This window comes from Cupressus sempervirens, chromosome 7 (genome assembly GCF_028749045.1).
Source record: "Cupressus sempervirens isolate cs-2001-9-10 chromosome 7, ASM2874904v1, whole genome shotgun sequence".
NCBI lineage: Eukaryota > Viridiplantae > Streptophyta > Pinopsida > Cupressales > Cupressaceae > Cupressus > Cupressus sempervirens.
Genome location: NC_143124.1, coordinates 373,577,643 through 373,598,088, shown reverse-complemented (window position 1 = coordinate 373,598,088; position 20,446 = coordinate 373,577,643). Strand labels below are relative to the sequence as shown.

The following is a 20,446-nucleotide window of genomic DNA, read 5'->3' as shown; positions in this document are numbered from 1 at the left end:
GCAAAGAATACAATGTACAGGATAAATCTGAAAAGTAATTTAAGTTCTTCATTTATCCAAGTTGTCGGTATTCCTGTATTACAACATGATCCTAAGTTTAAAATCTACCAGAATACAGGATAAACCCCAGAGAATAATAAAATTCTTCCTTTATCCAAATTGTGACTTATAAACATAGCAATGTCAACATCAAAATATGATCTTGAACTCGTCTAGATCTTATAGTAGAACTCTACTATTTAGCACATTGTCTAAGAGATTGTCATTTCTCATAATGTCTTTTATACAAGTGTTAATTATCTCAGAGATCGTCACCTCTTAAACAATGAATACAAATGGCGGAGCCCATAACAGTCAATAGCTTGACAAATAGAATTATTTTATTAATAATTTAAAGAATACAAATGGATTACAATTCAACCATACCAAGTCTTCTCCTGAAGTGGTCTATCTTCACTCTAGATAGATGTTTGGTAAGTATATCTGCTGTCTGATCTACAGTGCAAATGTATTTTAATTTTACAGAATTCCTGTCAACCATATCTCTTATATAATGGTAAGGAATTTCAATATGCTTGGACTTATCATGAAAAACTGGATTCACTAAAAGCTTGGTGGAGGTCTAATTATCACAATGAATAATCGTAGGATTCATGGCTTGCCCAAATAATCCCACAAGTAACTTCCTTAGCCAAACTATCTTCTACACAGTCAGTATCTGTCCATTTCTAGTCACAAATTGGGATATTATCCAAGCATGAAGAGTTCATCTCTGTAGGGTTACACTTTGTGTTGGGATTTGAGAATTTTATTACCCTTTTATCTATCCTATTACTGGTATTTGTTTTATCTCTCTCGTAAAACCCCTATAAGTGTCTTAGTCTATCCATTATCTCAATTGGTAAAAGAAATGGCTGAGTTCCCCAGAACTGCTGCTCAAAATGGTATCGAAAGAATTAATGAAGCCTTTATGGAAGGATTCTTTAAAGCTCCTGAGATCCAGCCTACTGATGAAGATTTGAACATTGAAGAAGTCTCAGACATACAGACTTGTGAAAAGGTCTTATCCAGGCAAATAGTACATATACTCCTCTTGAATTAAAGCTTAGCAATGTTTATAAGAAGAGTTCCTAATAAATTGAAAAAAAATTTGTCTAAATCTATTTTCAAGTCAATTGTCATTCCCCGCATGAGAATAGTAGAACTCACACTAGACTATGATCCTACTCAAATTCACCAGACCAAAATGCTATCCATCTTCCCTCCAAAAGAAATTGAATATATTCGAAGTCATAGGGAAATGAATTTCTTACATTTTGGTGCTATTCAAGTAACCATAGGATCATTGGTTCTTGAAAACATACGTCCTGTCTGTTACTTAGCCCTGTGTGACAAGAGGCAAGTTGATTACAACCATGAGTGCCAAATATCTAGTTTATCCAAAATGACAAAAATTATGTGTGTTTCCTATACTATCCTAATTTGACAGTAGCTACCAGAGACAAGTCCTGTCCTGAAGTTAAATATGGTTCATTGAACTGTTCGGGTGTGTTTAGTTCACTGTACGATATGAATATGTTTGGTGCCTTTAAGTATGCTTCTGTCCAGATACAAGTCCTGTATAGCTTAACAAATACAAATAATCTTGCCATATTAGATAATTTACCCTATGCTAGGACCCTAAATAGAGAAGTCTAGCTTCAGAAGGGTCATGTTAATACTATAGATATCCCAACAAGATGGAAACTTGATTGGATGAACAATGTTGAGCCCAGACTGTTAGAAGCAACCAAACTAGTTCATCAGGTATCCCAGAATGAGATAAATATCTTACCCAGATCCTTGTCCATGAAATCAACAAATCCATTTGTGCCTGATTCACCATTCATAGATGCCCGTTCCTCTTTCAGCTCACATAGTAGTACCTCTAGCTGGAAAAAGGCCCAACTCTATGTAGAAGTTGAAGATGAAGCACCACTAAATATTGGTCCTCAGATCCCTAAGATCCCTAAACCAGTACAAGCTAGAACTAGTAAGGGAAAAGAGAAGTTAAAAAGAGATCATCCTTTTGTTCATATGATCAATCCCTTGCCAAGAGCTGATACTTTGAAATGGCATAAGGAACAAGAAAATACATATTATCAGAATGGAAGATGGCCGCCTGTAAAGAGACAATTTAAACATGAACATAGGATAGTTTCTATGTTTCAATATGTTTTCCAACCCAAAGTGCTGAAGAAAAGGAACCTTCTTCTGATCACAAACAGAAGAATTTTATTGGAAAATTTTGTGATCATCTACAACAAAACATCGATGACCTTTGTACAGATGCGATTTCTCTCAAGCAGTCTTTAGCTACCCTGAATACTAATGTACAAAAGCTTGGTAATATAGCTGTCAAAAACCATACTAGAATAGTTGAAGCTAAGCACTCATTAAGCAAAATTAAGTTGCAAACAAAACAACTCTTGAATAATGTAAATAAGAATGCTGATGAGTTACAAGTTGTTACAGCACATGTAGAACATACACAACAAAATCATGATAAACTAGTCAATAGTCTTTCACATGTAGATCATTCTTTGCAAGATTTGACTACATCCTTAGATTGGCTAGTGCATCAAGAGAAATAGTCTGCTCAGACAACCTTAGTGCTACCCACATCTCTACAAGCTCCAAAAAAACACTCTCGAAGAGATCGCCTTCTAATGATGCAAACAAGCTCCAATATACAACCCTGGTATTTAGATATTGACAATGATCATGATCCTAAATAGAAAATTGAAAGTTGGATGAATACTTTTCTGATCATAGGAACATTATCTAGAACTGATCAAGACAATACCTGTAGATTTGCAATTAATTATTTATGGGGAATAACTAGAGCATGGTGGAATAGCAAGATAGCTGTTGAAAGGGATAACAAAGTCTATCAAAAGTTTGTACTTCATACTGTTATGGACCCTATAGGCAATACTGTACAGCAAGAAGTTCAACTAGTTCCCATTAATTGTTTGATGAATGAGTTAGTTAATGAGTTTTGTCCAAAACTCACAAATAAACATGAAAGGATAATCAAAGACATACTCCAAATGAAGTGTTGTGATTTAAAGGACTTTTTTGCATACTCAAAGCATTTTAGAAAGCTTCTATATCAATTAACTAGTGAAGAACAAGTCACTATGGCAAAAAAAAATATCTTGAAGGTTTACCTTATAATATTTCTAATAAGGTCATGCAATATCTAGATCTCCGATCCTTGACCCTCAAAGAGTGTTCTATTTCTGATCTTATCCAATTTTCCAAGGACCAAATTCTCTAGTTTATTGATAATTGTAAATACCAGCAGAAGTTTACAAAGCATGAAGCACAACGCATTGCTCCTACTTTCCTTGAAAATTTTGGTTGCAATCCTTTCACCAAAATCCAACGCCGTAAGCACAAGAAAATCCGCTTTCAACCTCACACTTTTCCTCGCCGTAAGTCATATGCACCTAAGGATCGCTTTCTTCGCAAGTGTTCTCATCCTCGTCCGCAATCCAATCAGATTATTTGCTATATCTATAATAAACCTGGTCATGAAGCCCCTAATTGCCACTGCAAAAATAAACCTGTTAAAGCCATTTACTCTGACCCAACTGCAGTAGCATGGTGGGATGTAGTAGACGAAGATGATCTTTACATGCAAGATAATATTTTTGAACCTATCTTAGAAGATGCAGAAGAAGTTCTTGAAGAGGATGAAGAACTTCTAGAAGATCTTGCCAACACTTTGCGAGCCATAGAACAACAACTTGAAGTAGAAGAACATGAGGATTTATGTGGCGTATACATGAACCATTCCAAACGAGGACAAGGTCGATTCAATAACTGGTACAATAGCAATAATAGAGGAAGAAGAAGTTATAAATGGCAGTACAATGACTATGAAGATGATGAAGATGAACCTATCTATTCTTCCCATTACTACCAGCGGCAGCAGCCACCAAAGATGTCATATCAGCCACCTTTCCAGAAGAAGCCTCAATTTGACAACCTTACAGAAGAATTTCAGAACTTGAACATGTATCAAAATATGGAGCATTCTGAACAGGTATGTCAACAAGCTCCTATATTTAATCTTGTCACAATAGAACAAAAGCAGAGAATTCTACAAGTCTGAACCTCAGCCAGACCCCATTGTGCATGCTCTGAATACATACCAAAATATCTCCACTCCTAGGACAGTAATTCCCAGTAAGCATTCTAATGTTATTATCAGGGATATAAATGAAGGACCCTCCTACTCTGGTTTAAGTGCTGATGAATTCTCCTCTAGGATTCAGGAAGAATATGGAGATGAAGAAATTATCAATCTTAATATTCCTGATCCAAGTACAGCAAGAATGGTGATGACCATCTTACCTGAACCTACTCCAAGATTACAACCACAATACTTAGTAGATCTCCTTACAGGGAAATTTTCTCAATATATTAGTGTTTTAATAAATGGCAAACAATATGATGCCCAAATTGACACTGGAGCCTCTCTCTCTTTCTGTAAAAGGCAAATCCTTAATAATTGGGAACAACTAACAGAAAAAACTGTGTATACTGCTTGTGATGTCCAAGGCAACCAATTTAGCTGTGATAAATATTGCCACCAACAAGCCTTGCAGATAGAAGGAAAAACCTTTAAATGTGATTTCTTTGCCATGCAACAAATGCCTGTAGATGTACTGCTTGGAGGAAACTTTATAGATAGGTATAACCCTTATGGCTGTACAATGAAAAGTATTATGTTTACCTTACAAGGAGAAAAGATAAGCACTCCTAGATTGGTATATGCAACAGAAAAACATCCCTCTATTAATATGATCCAGACTACAGAACCTCTTGAAGACGTAAAAGCCTTGATCATACAGAATGTTTGTTCTGATGATCCACAAAAATTCTGGGAAAAAGAAATGCCAGAAATAGAAATAAAAATCAAGCCTGAAGCAAAGATGAAGAGCGGGAAAAAGATTCCTATTCCAGTGCATGACTATGATGATATGCAGCAAGCAATCGAAGAACTCAAAAAAAGGAAGTATATTGTTCATTCTCAGTTTGATTTCAATTGTTATGCATTCATGGTTAATAAGGAATCAAAGAAGAAGAGAGGAAAGAAAAGAATGGTTGTTAATTATAAACCATTAAATGATATAACTATTCCATTCCCTTATCCAATACCAAATAAGTCTTATCTGTTGCAAAAGGTTGCTAACTCTAAGATCTTCTCGCAATTTGACAGTAAATCAAGTTTTTACCAAATCCATGTAAAGAAGAAAGATCAACATAAGACTGCATTCAGCTGCCCGTTTGGACACCTTGAATGGACTGTTATGCCATTCTGCTTGATGAATGCACCATCATACTTCCAGGAGAGAATGGATAAAATTTTCAATGTCTGTAATGATTTTCTTTGTGTCTATATAGATGACATTTTAATCTTTAGCAAAGACATTGATGAGCATAAGTCTCATCTAAATATTTTTTATAAATTATGTCTGGATTCTGGGATTGTTCTGTCCCTGTCAAAAACCCAGTGGTGTCAAGACTCTTGTAAGTTTTTAGGTTTGGTAGTTAAAGCAGAACGACTTGAGGTCAAACCTCATATTAAGAATAAAATCCTTGAATTTCAGCCTCCATTAAATACTAAGGAGCTGCAAGGATTCTTAGGTATATTAAATTATGTAAATAATTTCTATCCAAATGCAGGTTTTGACAGAGAACCCTTACAACAGCTTCTCACCAAGAGAAAACCACAATGGTTAGCAATCCACACTGAAGCAGTCCAGAAGATTCAACACAATATTCAAAATCTCCCTACATTGACAGTGCCAACTACCCAAGACTTCATCTTATATATAGATGCTTCTGATGTAGCATGGGGAGGATATCTATGTTTTGTCAAGGATGATAAAGAATACATCACTGAATACACCAGTGGAGTATTTCCTGCAGATATCAAAAAATGGATTTCTTCTAATAAGGAAATTTATGGTGTTATCTGTTGTCTCAAGAAATTTGCATTAAGATTGATGCATCTACCAAAATTTATCATTTGCACAGACTGCACCAAATTCCTTACTTTTAAGGAAAAGGACCATGGAAGGAAAGATGGAAGGGGGAAATATGTTCGCTAGCAAGCATATCTGAACCAGTATAATTATGAAGTCCAGCATATCCCAAGAAAAGAAAACATTGTTCCAGACTATCTCAGTCGGCAAATTCCTTGAGTCTTTATGGTTAATCCCTCTCAACCTCCTTATTATGGTTTTCATATAGAAAAGGAGTTCAATGTCCTTTTTTCTTCCCTGCATTATATTGCCGAAAGACAATGCTTGCTCCAAGGAATGAACCAAAAGTTCTGCCATTCTGCACAATACGCCATTGATACTCTGGTAAATTTGGGAAGCATGACAGCCAGAATATCTCAATAGTGACGATAGTGGAGAATTCACTATTCTTCGAATTCAGAATGATCACCAATATCTATTATTTCTTGATGTTGTTCAAAGACCTTTCTTGACATGGTGGATCCAATGTGTAGCCCCACGTACTCAACAAGTAATTGATTTCTTTAATTATGCTAGACCAAATAAGGTTAATCCCGATCATCCTCTTGATCTTGAAGTTTGTGTTCGTGTCATTACCAAGATGCGCCTACGATGGGAATCTTATTTTGCTCCCCACTTACAATATGATGATGATCGACATGATTGGAATATTCGTCACCGGTTTACTTTATTAGCAATGTGGAGACCACTCACATGGGAAGATGTGTTTGATCACGGTGAATTGACCCCTACTCTGCCATCGCCAGCTAGCTCATCAAGTGGAAGTACGGAAAGTTAGTGGGAATCTACTTTTTGTAAGAGGCCGTCACTATCCTACTTTAAGGACATACCACCTTACCTGGTCATCAAGTTCCTGATAACTTTTACTTGCTAAGATAGCTATAAATAAGTCCATGTGGAAGCATAGAGGGCATCAGGTCATTAAGATTTCCTTGTAAGTTTAGAGTTTTTGAGTCAGTCAGCAAGTAGAGAGTAAGCTCTTCTCTTCATAGAGAATCAGAAATCAGACCTTGCAAGTCCAAGTCTTTCTCCAGGTTGATGACGATGGTGTTGGTTTTGATGTCCTTGAGATAGTGGTTTTAGCTTATGAGCAACTCATTTCCTACATCACCCATTTAGGGCCCCTTTGGATCGTGGATTAGAACGTGAATTAGAATATGGAATTCTCAAGATCCTCGAATCCGCTGTTTGGGTCCGCCAAATGGGAATGGGAATTAGAAAAAAGCAAAATCTGGTATCCTTATTTGCCCCCCAAAACAAGGATTTGGTCTTCCACCAAAATACGTGGAATTGTCCAAATACCCGTTTTAATTCCATTTTTCCAAAACCAAGCATTACAAATTATTGAAATAAAATTATTTTCTCATATCTGCTTATTCGACCTAAATTGGTTTGATGGTCGTTTTGCACATTATTTTCATTGTTGCCGTTGCCACTGCTGCCTTTGAACATCTCCTCTACTCATTCCTGCGTTGCTCATTCTGGCCTCTACCCGTTCCCGGCCCTTACTTCAGCAGATTAAACTAGTCGGTCTTCCATTCTACTTTCCCCCTCCTCAACGTTTCCTTCAACAACTGCTTAAAAACTTCAAATTATGCCCTGTTTTTTACATGAGTTGCAAGAACCCAAATTCAAAGCGTGTTATGAGAGTTGTGGCATAATACAAGGCAGTTTGAATATAAGTCATAAAATTTGTTTTACAGCTGAAACAAAATCATGGTGAAGCTAACAATGATAGCTCGAGTGAGTGATCGATTGCCTCTTGCAGAAGGCCTAGAACATTTTTGTATACTCTGCAGACTGTTCAAGTATTGAATTTTCCTTTTTCTTTCAACATTTTAGTGGCTCTCTTTGTCTGGTTGGTTGGGGCGGTTCAATTTCAAAAAGCAATAAAAGCAATATACAATAGCCATGATTGAAACTTTATAACTGTTGCCTACAGTAGATGTTGTATATAAAAGAAAAGATTGACAAATTATTTATAATGTAACGATTTATGTAATATATTTTTTTGGTAGGGAGTTAGTATTTTTGTTGTGTAACATGGTTTTAAAACGATTAAATTAACTCACATTTTGTGAAAATGATATATTATAAATATATTTCATATGTTAAAAAACTAAATAAAAAAGATAATGCTTATTTTGGCCAGTACTCCAATTCCACAATGTGCAACCAAACGGAGGAAATGTGTATTCTCATTAGGAATTCCTGGTCAACCAAATGGTCCCAAATCGAATTCCCTAATTATAATCTGGATTCCAAATTCCAGAATCCCAAAATCAGCATTCCAAACGCCAATGCTTAATTTATATTCCAGCAACCAAATGTGCCCTTACGACAGGTCTTCACACTCTATTGGGTTACACATGGACCTTTGATATGTTTTTACGTCATCATAGCAGCGGAACAACATAACAAAGTTTGGGATCCAGGTGTTGGCAAATTATATCTATGGTTGGAAGAGGATTTTATTGTGGTCCAGGTGTTGGTCAGTGTTGAACAATTTACAAGTGCAGGTGCTGAGTTCTTTCAGAGAGTTATATGGGATCCTGGGATCAAGTTGAAAGTATTATTGCAGAGAGACATTTGGCTTCGCAATATGGCCGAAATTGTTTTCAGTTTGGATTTCAGGGCTGCCTGCAGACTTGTATGGGATCCTAGTACTGATTGCTTGGGGGCAAGCAATCTCAAGGAGGGGAGATTTGTAATGTCCTTTCTTTGGGGACATTAGAATTATTAAGAAGGAACAAAATTTCAATATTAAAATTGACTTTTGTTACCTGGAGATTTATTATTAAAGGTCAAATTAATACCTCATGTGGTCACAAGAGGACGAGGAGGAATAAGACGATTTACCAGGGAGAAGTTGAAGAGTCACCGTTGTGAAGATAAAGGGAGATGAGACTCATACTTTTGGGTATACTTGATTTACTATTCAGATTTCCAGTTCTCTCTTGTGAGAGTTTTCAAAAAGCTTCAACTTTCAGTCAGTGTGAGGATGTAGCCCCTCGTGCAAGCAGGCAGTGGACGAAAACCCATTGTCAGGGAAGATATCATTTCAGGTGTCTCGGTTGTGCTTACAAGTTCTTCTCCTTAGTTTTCCAATCTGACTATAGAACTGTGTTTAAGATTGGATTTATAGTTGTTGGTTATTGTATTGTTGTTGTATAATACAATAACGTCTTATGACTTATCTAGAAGTAGTTGGTTATTGTATTGTTGTTATTTAATGCAATAACGTACTTCAAAATTATGGAAAGGTTACTAGTTTAGTACTTGGTTTGTAATGTATGTTCCTACTTTTGAATCCTTAATATCATTCTGAAAAATCAGTTACAATAAGGAGTTAGACGAATTCTATTTGGGTGATTCTTATGAGATTCACATTTACTGGTTATTTATAAGCAACTGGGTATATTTATGATTCTAAGAGTTAACAAAGAGGGAAAAGGACAGTTCGGGATAGTATAATACTGGTCATCTTAATACTATGCTGGTAAATTTTATAGCCTTGCTGGTACGGGTCATTACACCCCTTAAGTTTATTGAAGTTGAGAAGTTTATCTTTGACACTTATTCCTTGTGCAAAAGTTTCCCAAGAATCTAGTAATCCATATATAGCCATTAGTGTTAGTTCTGTGTCACTAATAATGGTTCCTATACTTGGTAGTTCATCTCTAATGCCAGCAACCCTTAGGAAGTAAGAATTCATTGATTCTCTTTACTTTATTTGTATGTGATTTAGTTGCCTTTCAGTGCGAGAACCCTAGTTGCATTGTTGACCTCATATGCATTTAGTAATGCATTCATCATATCAAATGATGTCTGATTTTTTGTTAGCATAGGTACAATATCATTTTTTACTCAATCTAATATGACTTGAATGGCTTTACTATTTCCTTTGCTCCAGATAGATTTATGAGGTTCAGCTAGAGGTTGTTTGGATGGTTTATCAACAAATTGTTTTACATCATTTTCTTCAAGAATCATCATGATTCTGAATTTCTAGGCATCAAAGTGTTCTTTCCCATCAAACCTGTCCTCGGGTCTGATTGTGTATGCCATTGAAGATAAGAGATAGTTGCTAGATATACATAAATTCTGATTACTGAATTTTGCAGAGCCAAGGTTTGACTACCAAAGCTCTGATACCATGTAAAGTTTCTGCGAATTCTATGACTGAATATAGACTAGATTCGACCTTCTTCCTCTCCTTGTGATTTGCTGAGAATAACTTCAAAGTATTGCCTTCAATTTAATTACAAATATAATTCAGAATTTTGTCTTTTGTTCTGCAATTCATATGTGGGCAGTATTGACTAAGGAGCAGACTTATCTTTGTTCTTGTGTGCTCTTAGACTTCAACCTTACCCTCTATAAATATAGGAATCAAAGGACATGTCCTTGGAAAGGACATGTCTCTTCCAAAGTTTATTTGCCTAACCTCTAGAAGTCGTCGACTTTCCATGAATTAATTAAGTTTAAACACAAACATAAACAAAGAAGTTTAGATTAGTTTTAAACTAAAACACAATTGATAGACACCAATATCATAAAGAGAACAATGCAAAGACTTAGTTCTATATTTATCATGGCATATCAGAACGGATTGATCTGTTATCAGACCAGTATGCTAACAAGTTGTAGAATTAACACTCCTCCTCAATATTCCGATGATCTTTATGTGATAATGAGTTATTCTCAGAGAGAGAGAGAAGTCTAAGGTGCAATCCCTTGTTAATGAGTTCTTTGTGAGAGGAGTTCGAGGTGCAATCCCTTCTTGATGAGTTCTTCTCTGCAGTAGAAGTTCGAGGTACAATCCCTTGTTAGTGAGTTCTTCTTTGCGAGAGAAGTTCAAGGTGAAATCCCTTGTTAATGAGCTCTTATCTACAAGAGAAGCTCGAGGTGAAATCCGTTGTTAATGAGTTCTCTACGAGAAAAGCTCGAGGTGAAATCCATTGTTGATGTGTTCTCTGCAAGAGAATCTCGAGGTGAAATCCCTTGTTAATAAGTTCTTCTCTGCAAGAGACGTTCGACGTAAAATCCCTTGTTCCATCCTCTGGGAGTAGCTATGGTGGAAGACACAAGTGACTCCATGACTTTATATTTTGTGTTGCTATTTCACCATCTACAAGTAGCTATGGTGAAATTGTTATGCTGAGATAACAATTTATATTGAGAAAATCTGTGATGAGATTTTTTTATTGACATTTTCTTGGTTCCAGATCCATTGTTTATGTCAAGATGAGACACACTATGACATATATGATCTCTCTTGCTAAGAGGAAGTGTCAAAGATAGTGGTGCTCTTAAGAGAGCTCCGCTGATCTCTACGTGTATACCATTCTTCACCACTGAGGAAGTATGACTTGGCACTGTGTTTCAGTATGACTCGGCATTGCATATGTTATGTCTTGGTGTCATGGTTTTGTCTTGACTTGTACTCATGATCATTGTGTATGTTTTCCGATCACCATCTATTGATTGAGTTGGTTCAATTATGTTTGTAACGGTCATTAAAGATATGTGGCATTGAAATATTGTGTAATGGCACTTTGTAATTACTATTTTGAGTTCTTGAGAATATGAAGGCATGTGGAGTCACCGCCCAAGTAAGGGGTATGACCAACTGTAGTGTTGGTTTTCTCAGCCTCTATGACTCTATAGTAACTGTCGTCAAGCTTTCAATTCTTTAAGTTGTTACTTTTGTCACATCCTTCATGAGGACATTTATATTATATTGTTCAAGAGAGGCTCATGCGTGTGCATATACAGTAAAAGTATTGAATAATAAGAGCTGTGTTAGATCTCTGATATGCAGCATTCAGTGACTTGTGTCTGAATATTAAGGTTATATCTTCTGTGATATGTTTGACATATGCTTGAGAATCATTCTGTGTTCAATCAGTGAATGATTGATTTGTGTTTGTAAGACATTTTCTGCATTTGCATCACAAGGAGATTGAACTGTATACTGCTTGATCGTAAAGAGTTGACAATCATGAGAGCATTGTATTTGCTTTAAGGATTAAATAAAGGATCATCTTTTGGTGTGGCTGAGTTTTTCCCTTGATTATGAGGGTTTTCCCAAGGTTTCTCCAGTGTTTTTGTGTTTCTTGCTTATCTGTTATTTATTTATGCTATTCTGGTTCAAAAACTTAACATTTTCTTACATGCAAGTAGGACAGGGAAGACCATGCCAAGATCAGATACTTTCCCTGTCTATGATAATTTAATATAAATGGGCACCGGTAGTTGTCCCATAACATAGTCATTGCAAACTACTGCAATGAAACATTAACAACTAGCTAAAAGCCAAAAAGTTAAATAACAAATAATTACAAATTCATTTGCTGCTGATTAAAAAATGAAGGGAACCTAGGAGGATATGCTAAAACCAAATATCACACAAGCAACTTCGCCTTAACTAATGTCCAAATAAAATCATTCTTCATTAATTAATGAGCAACTGTCTGCACCATTCACTTGAAGCTTGCTATGATGGAAATCTGGCACAAAAAAATGGGAAACAAAATATCTACTTTTTGATACAGAAAGTTAGTAAAGTGAAAACCTTGATGAGGTTCGACAATGCCCAAGCTGCAGTTCTTGATGTTGAACCCTTGTTTGATAACAATAATCGTGCAAGAGGTGGCAATGCGCCTTGTGCTAATAAAATGTCCCGAAATTCCTCACCTTCACCAGCTACATTTCCCAGTGCCCATGCACACTGTTCAGCCACAGGTATCGAGCTCTTTTCTGTTCAAAATACTATGAAACATATTAAAAAAAGAAAGTGGGCATTATCTCAAATCTCAAAGAGATTATTCATTACCTAAGCATTAATTCAAATCTCAAAAAAAGTTCTTCATGGTGTAAGCATCATCACAAAAGTCAAAGACCAATATTTATTGCTTATGAGCACACGATAAACAGATAGCATTTGCATAATCTGTAATTCTGTATAATTGTTTAGGTCTAAAAGCACACAATCCAATAACATGAGAAACAAATATAGTGGATGCATAAGAATGGCATGACAATACATTCATATATTTGTCTCATACATATTAAATACATGGAAAGAACCCCATAACTAGAACAAAATGGTAGTTGCTAAGTCTAACCAAGTAATCCAATGTAACAATGACATGATTAGTACATGTACAGTATGCAATAATCACATCAACACATGTTTAACAATATAAGGTTACGAGTTTGATGTGTTTCTCTAACAAGATCCACATTCAAATAATACAAAAATAAGATATCATAATCAAATTACAAAGTAAAGGTAAATATACAGACAAAGTATAGACATAATAGAGAGAATCACACATACCATTATCTCTGTTTAAAACGTTGGAAGCAGAAATCTGGAAAAAAAATATGAATAATTGCAATTTCTGAAAGTGCAGACATCTCAACGCCTTTTTCCCCAATTTATCATAAAAATCAATGACTTTTGCACAATGATTTATAACAATGCAAAACATGATTAATCTACAAAAAATCACATTGGCACATGATAGTGATTCAACACATTAGAGAAGAAGCGCAATAAGTCCACCCGAAGCCAAAGACAGGAACTTTGGCCCAAGTGGCAGGCAACACAGACATCCACCTGGGGTTCCTACCTAGTGGGTTGCTTGTACCTTCTTTCCCTATGCATTCTTCATCTCTATGAGGAGATCATAGTGGAGGTTCCTTGATTGTCCTATCTAAGCCAAAATGCAGGCAGGCAACATGGACATCCACTCAAGGTCCCTACCTAGATGGCAATCTCATGATTCCTCATTCCTTTACACCTCCTTCCTTCTATAATGATGGAAGTTTACAAACAGATAATTGAAACATGCATTCTCTATCAAATAATAAATAAATATATATAAAGATAATTGATTGGCAAATAACACATAGGCAATGGTAATACAACAAGAGTAATTAATAGATTACTACATACTGGAATAACTGTTCTGATATGTAACGGTCTTTTATGCCCGATCTGGAATATCCAGAAATTACTTTCTGTTCTTAGAATAGAAAATGGTGTCATTGAATGGTGAAGGGCACTAGCAGTCTTTTGTCTCCTGATGCTACGAAATATACTTCAGATTGTTGTATAGATATTTCTTAGCTCCATCTTTGTGATATTGCTATCAGGATTTAACTGTGTAGTTTTGAGTCAAACTCATTGACCCATATTTCATGAGTAGTGATTCAACATGAATCCATCTATCATGAGAATAAATGGAACACTTAGCACTCATTGGATCTAGGTGATGCTCATAGAGGTGAAGCACTGAGACTTCCCGAGAGGTCACCCATCCAAGTACTACTCCAGCTATGGAGTTTCCTCCATGGTTAAACCCACTCTGCTAGCTCCATCTTCCTTACTTTTGTTCGATGATTATTGCTTGTGCCCAAGCTTTCTTCCTTTTTTATCTTTCTTACTCATTGGAACAGCTGCAACTCTTTGAGAGGAGACGCACAACTATCACCACTTGCAAATCTCTTGATCACCAATACTTTTGACCGTTGTTTGTTAGGGATTCAGAAAAGCTAGTGCAAACGAATAGAGATAAAATTGTAAATGTGATTGATAAAAGATCAAAATAACACAAGAGACCATCACAATGCTTAAAAGGAAAATAGGATTGAGAGAATACGAGAGAAAAACTTGCAGAACACAATTCCAATGCAACAATATCAAATGCAATGGAATGGGATTCTGATATGAGAGCAATGGGTGAGTATATAAACCACTTACACTTAACAGACTAAAAACAAAACCAATGGGATAAAGTGGAAAGTCCCCAAGTAAACAAAGTGTGAAGAGAGCTAAAGTGGAAAACTAGCTAAGAAATAACTGGATAACTAAAGCACCCCTTTCACACTAACAACTACTCATTTGATGTTTATTTATTTGTTATTACTATCGTTCATAGTAGGAGTCTTCTCACTCTAACGAGTAATGAAGATTATTGTCAATATTTGTCTGCTTTTTGTCATTTGACAAGCACAATTGAGTTTTATACCAAAGAGATGCTTATTTTCCATGTTCTCTCCAAGAAAGACAATGAACTCTCCTCTACAAGCACGTTTGACATCCCAGAGCTAAGATGTGGAGGTTGAAAATGTGAAACATCCACACCTATTTTTTCCAACCAACATGTCAACAACTTGTGACAGCAATGGTCATAGTGAAGGATTCCACAACCATACTCCTATTCCTTACAAACGATTTGTAATGGAGATAGCCGCTATCAACATTTGTATGATGATCACAAACTATAATAGACCATATCACACTAATTATACTTGACACTAATCTCTAGAACATTTGTAATCTCATGAAACTCCCAAAGCATATGCCCAACACGATATATCATACTCTCCATGATATTAGGATTTTATTGAGCTTAATTAACTTTTGATTTGATCAAATTATCTTATAATTATAATTTATTATTGTTTTATACCCAATCCCATTTCAAAAAGGGGGATATGACAATAAATCACTTGCAGCAAGAAATCTGAAAAAACTATCTCCAAACGTACGATTAGCAAATCTCCAATGAATCCTGGCAGAAACATATCCTAATGTATAATTGGCAATAATCTTTCTATCTATCATCAAAAGGTATAATTAGAATTAATCTAAAACAACTATCAGGCAAAGGTATGATTGGTGATGATCTTTCTATCTCATCCTTCTAAAATATTAAATTAAAAAATCTCAATACTTTGCCCTTCAAATCTTGCAAACAAACTTAAATATTTGCAAAGAAGCCCAGGCATAATTCTTGTACGAAACCACCTGCAAATCAACTTGAAAAGATCTTTCACTTCAACAACTGATGTACTCATCCTTAAAAAGCCCTTGAGAGAACAAAGTTCAAAGTTCAAACCAGAAACAACCCCTTGTCAACTCTTCAGCATAAATGGTGAACGAGCTCACAAAGTTATTTGCTCTCCTAAACCCCCAAGCCCACCTTAAGAGAATGAAACATTTAATTTATTTTCAAATCCATTGTGTCTCATTTGCATAAACCCCTCCTTAAAAATAGAATTTATTTTTACACTATAACATTTCCTTATGCACACTTAAATATACAAAAATTACTGAAAAGGGGAGCGCATGAATCAGTATTTTCAAATTTAAAACAAATAGAACACATTCACAAGAAAAGATTTGAGACAATGACACAGAAAGTTTATCGAACCGAAACCCTTTTGGGCAAAAATCATGGTTCGCTAACCAGCAAAAATGGGCAACAACCTTGTACAGGAAATAGGAACAACACTTTTCACACCAGCAACTGACTAAGGCTCCAACCATTTACAACTATGAGCTCTAACTCATTTCTCACTTGTGGCTACAACTAACAGTTTATGAAAAACAACAACTCGGCTGAAAGAACTGATCTATTTGCCCTTTCTTCACACAAATGAGATGTAGACAGATAACAAAAGCTGCAGCAAACTGTGATTCAAACATGGACCAGCAATAAATGAATTCCAAGTACTCCTATATCTGTATTACCTCTGCCAATTGAAATTCAACTGCAGTAGAAGACTCTCAAATGACAAGATCATACTGTAACACCCCTTCCATTCTCTCTAGCACGCACTGATATCTCTTCTATCTTTGTCCTTCGGATTGATAACTTCAATAAATCTATTAGGCTTACAAAAACTTCCCGCATAATACTTTTCGAATCTTCTTAACAACTGCTTCAAAAACCTCACCTCAAAAAAACATAGGATTCTTTGTTCAATAAATACTTCCCTCATTTTAAGCATCGACCCACACACGCAGACAAAAAAAAAATCACTTTTTTTTTGCTTGGTTAAAAATAGTCTACATTATTGATATCAACACCTATATCTTGTTCTCTAGCAAAAACAACAGTTTTAAGAGAAATTAATACAGGGATAAAATCTGCCAACAGAACAGTTTCCAAACCTTCTTGACAGCTGCTTCAAAAACCTCACATCAAAAAAACATAAGATTCTTTGATCGATGAAGACTTCCCTCATTTTTAAGCATCAACCCACACACGCAAACACAAAAAAAAAAAGAATTTTTTTTTTTTGCTTTGTTTAAAGCAGTCTCTGTCATTGATATCAACACCTATATCTGGTCCTCTTGCAAAAATGACATTTTTCAATGCAATTAGTACAGAGATAAAAATGCTAAAAAAGAATAGCCACAGCATACATCCCTGCCTTTTCACAATATAAAACTGATTCTTAAAAAATGACACATCCCTGCATTTGCCAGCAGAAAATTGATATCTTCAAAAACCGCAGATAGATAACCAACTTCCAACTGATATATTGCAGACCAAAAATGGTGTTCCAAATTTGCCAGATCCGAAGCAAAGAAATACAATGGACGGAATAGGGCAAGGGTTGATTCCCACCGAAACCACAAGAGCCAAGTAGGGAAGATCTCTCACTTCCGAAATGGCGAACAATACATAACTCATAAGGAATTCGCATACAACAAAATAATCCAAATCACATATCCTACTACTACCTACATGTCGTGCTTAAATACCCTTCTGAGAAACTCCTAAGGGTTTGCAAAGGTAGCCGACGGCAACACCTACAGAAACAATTAAATAAAAATGAGTCCAAGAAATACTAAATCAATCAGTCCCATAAACAATGTTTTTTTTATTTATTTATGTTATGATAGGAACATTACAGTCCTCCTGTCCCAAAATTTGCTTGTTCTCAAACAAATGCAATGTCGGATGCTGAAGAATGTGTTCACCTTCCCAAGTCGTGTCATCAAGTGGTAAGTGTTTACAACGTACCAAGTATTCCCTCAGGGTATGGTTCCGCAGAGTCTTCTCCTATATATCAATGATCTCAGCCGGTTCTAACACAAGTTTCCCTTCTTCAATGAGTGGCGAAAGATTTGTGGTTACTGTGATGTTTTGTCCCACAACTTTCTTTAGGCACAAGATGTGAAAGACGTTATGGATGCAACTCTCTTCTGGAAGTTCCAGTTCATACGCAACTTCACCGATGTGGTGAGTTACACGATAAGGACCATAGAAACGTGATTTCAATTTTTCTTTCCCTTTTGCCTTCAATGAGGATTGACTGTACAGTTGGAGCTTGAGATAGACCAAGCCTCCCACTTCGAAACTTATCTCAATTCGGTGTCTGTCGGCGTAGATCTTTTGTTGATTCTATGCCCTTTGTAAGTTATCCTGCAAGAATCTCAAGATGTCCTGCCCTTCCTAAAGCAAGTCCTTTGCCCTAGGTGCATGACTGTCACCCAAGACCATGTCGATAAATGAAAGGGGTTCATACCTGTATAGTGCTTTGAAGGGTGTCATCCCAAAAGACATGTGATAAGTTGTATTGTAACAATATTCCCTCATATGCATCCATTTAAACCATGCCCGTTGTTGTGCTGAAATGTAGTTCCAAAGGTAGCCTTCCAAACACTTGTTCACAATATTTGTCTCTCTGTCTATCTGAGGGTGGTAGCTAACACTTGGTGACAATTATGTTCCTGCCAACCAAAACAATTTCGTCCAAAAAATACTAAGAAACCAACCATCCCTGTCACTAACAATGTTTCGGGGTAACTCGTGTAGACAAAAAACGTCTCTTAAAAAAAGTTCACTACCTGTGTAGCCTGGAAATCTAAGGGGATGGCGAATAAGTGTGCATGTTTCGTCAACCTATCAACCACCACAAAGATACAATCCTTTGTAATGTCCCCGGTTTTGCCTAGTCTATGCGGTTGATAGAGTTGGCTCATCATAGTGACCCTCGTGAGATGACAAGGCATTTTGGGGGTCTCAGTTATGGATTTGTTATTTTTAGTGAGTCTATTTTTAGTAGTTGCTATTTTCGGTAGCACAGTGGATGGCTTGGCAATTGGTCATCACTTGCTGTTGATTGGCTTAATAATTGCATGAGCTCTTATTTAGTTATTATTCATTGAGTTGCATTATTATAATAAAGTTTATATTATTATAATAATGACTTTAAGTGATATTTCTAAAAAGCAGTTGGAAAGTTTCTAGTGTTAAGTTCTTTTGGAAAACTTCCACGATTTCTGAAATGGAGTTTTATGGAAACTTCTGCCAATGAGAGCTCATTTCATTGGAAAATGACACACTTGATTATATATTTGATTTTGTGCCTATGTGGCTTTTTCTTGGGTTCTTAACTATATGCCCTTGCTGATGTCTAAGGGTTAGAAATTCCAAGAATTGCACTTGCAATTTAGCTGTTGAGGTATAGCTAAGATTGCCTAACTTCGCTATTGTTCATCACTGTAGTTGAGAAGTGTTTTCATTCCACTGCTGAAGTATAGTGGATCTAATATTTGCTAAGATAATCTCCAGTTGTGTTAACTGTGGGAAGGAGACGAACATCCTAGAGGTTAATCAATTGCTACTGTTTGGCAATTGAGAGGTGATCGATTTAGTTGTTGTGACAGCTGAAAGTATATTCTAGAAACACGTGAGGTACTGGATTTCAGCTTGGACACCGAATAAGCATTGCAAGTGGAGTGGGGCAATAGCTACAGCCAGCTACATGTCATGTACATATTCTGTAATAATGTGAGCAACCTGTGGAATCAGATGTCCATCTTCCTTGTTGTCGTTTCTGATTGGGGCCGAAATTATCTATTTGAGCATTGGACGTTGAAGTCTGTGGTTGTGTTTGGAGTTGGAGGTGGCAGCCGTTGGACCTTGGAGCCACATTTGATACATTCTAGACGTTCCAGACTGGTGACATCTACGCTTATATTCAGCAATCAGAATGGTATCAGATGCAAAGGAATCCATGACATGCAGCTGGAATTGGTAGTAAAGTTTTGCAATTAATAATCAATGAGTTCCTGATAATACACGTGGGGGTCTGAAGGGGTTTTTGGTGTGAAAGAAGCAAGGCATTTCATCTCCCAGCATATACAATTACAGATTGAGAGGTGCTTGGCAGATATTTAGACCTACGGCTATATTATCAGCTCAGCAATTAACATTTATGGGTCTGCACTTGATCACCTAAGGTCTGCATTTGAAATCAGATGAGCATTTCCTTTGTCTAGAAGGGGCGGCAACCAATTTGGAGGTTGACATTGACAAATACAACAGGTTCGCATTTTGTGCAGTTGTATTTAATTAGTAGAAGCAATTTAATATTCAGACTTGTTCTGATTAGCATATCTAATTCTGGAAATTCTGAAAGTAGTGTTTTCTTGGCAAAGTTATTTCTTGTTTCCCTTATGTATCTATTTGCATAAAATAAAATACACAAGTATCTATTATGAAAAAGTCGGAAACTAGAAAAATATTTCT

The 20,446-nt window shown here is 36.1% G+C and overlaps 1 protein-coding gene across 1 annotated transcript in view; it reads right to left on the bottom strand.

Annotated features, from left to right (window-relative positions):
• Positions 1-20,446, bottom strand: part of LOC149547020 (importin subunit alpha-9) — a 313,252-nt gene that overhangs the window by 226,145 nt on the left and 66,661 nt on the right. Inside the window, exon 5 of the mRNA XM_089791470.1 lies at positions 12,679-12,863. Coding sequence (XP_089647596.1) covers positions 12,679-12,863 — 185 coding nt within the window. The remainder of the gene's footprint in view (positions 1-12,678; positions 12,864-20,446) is intronic.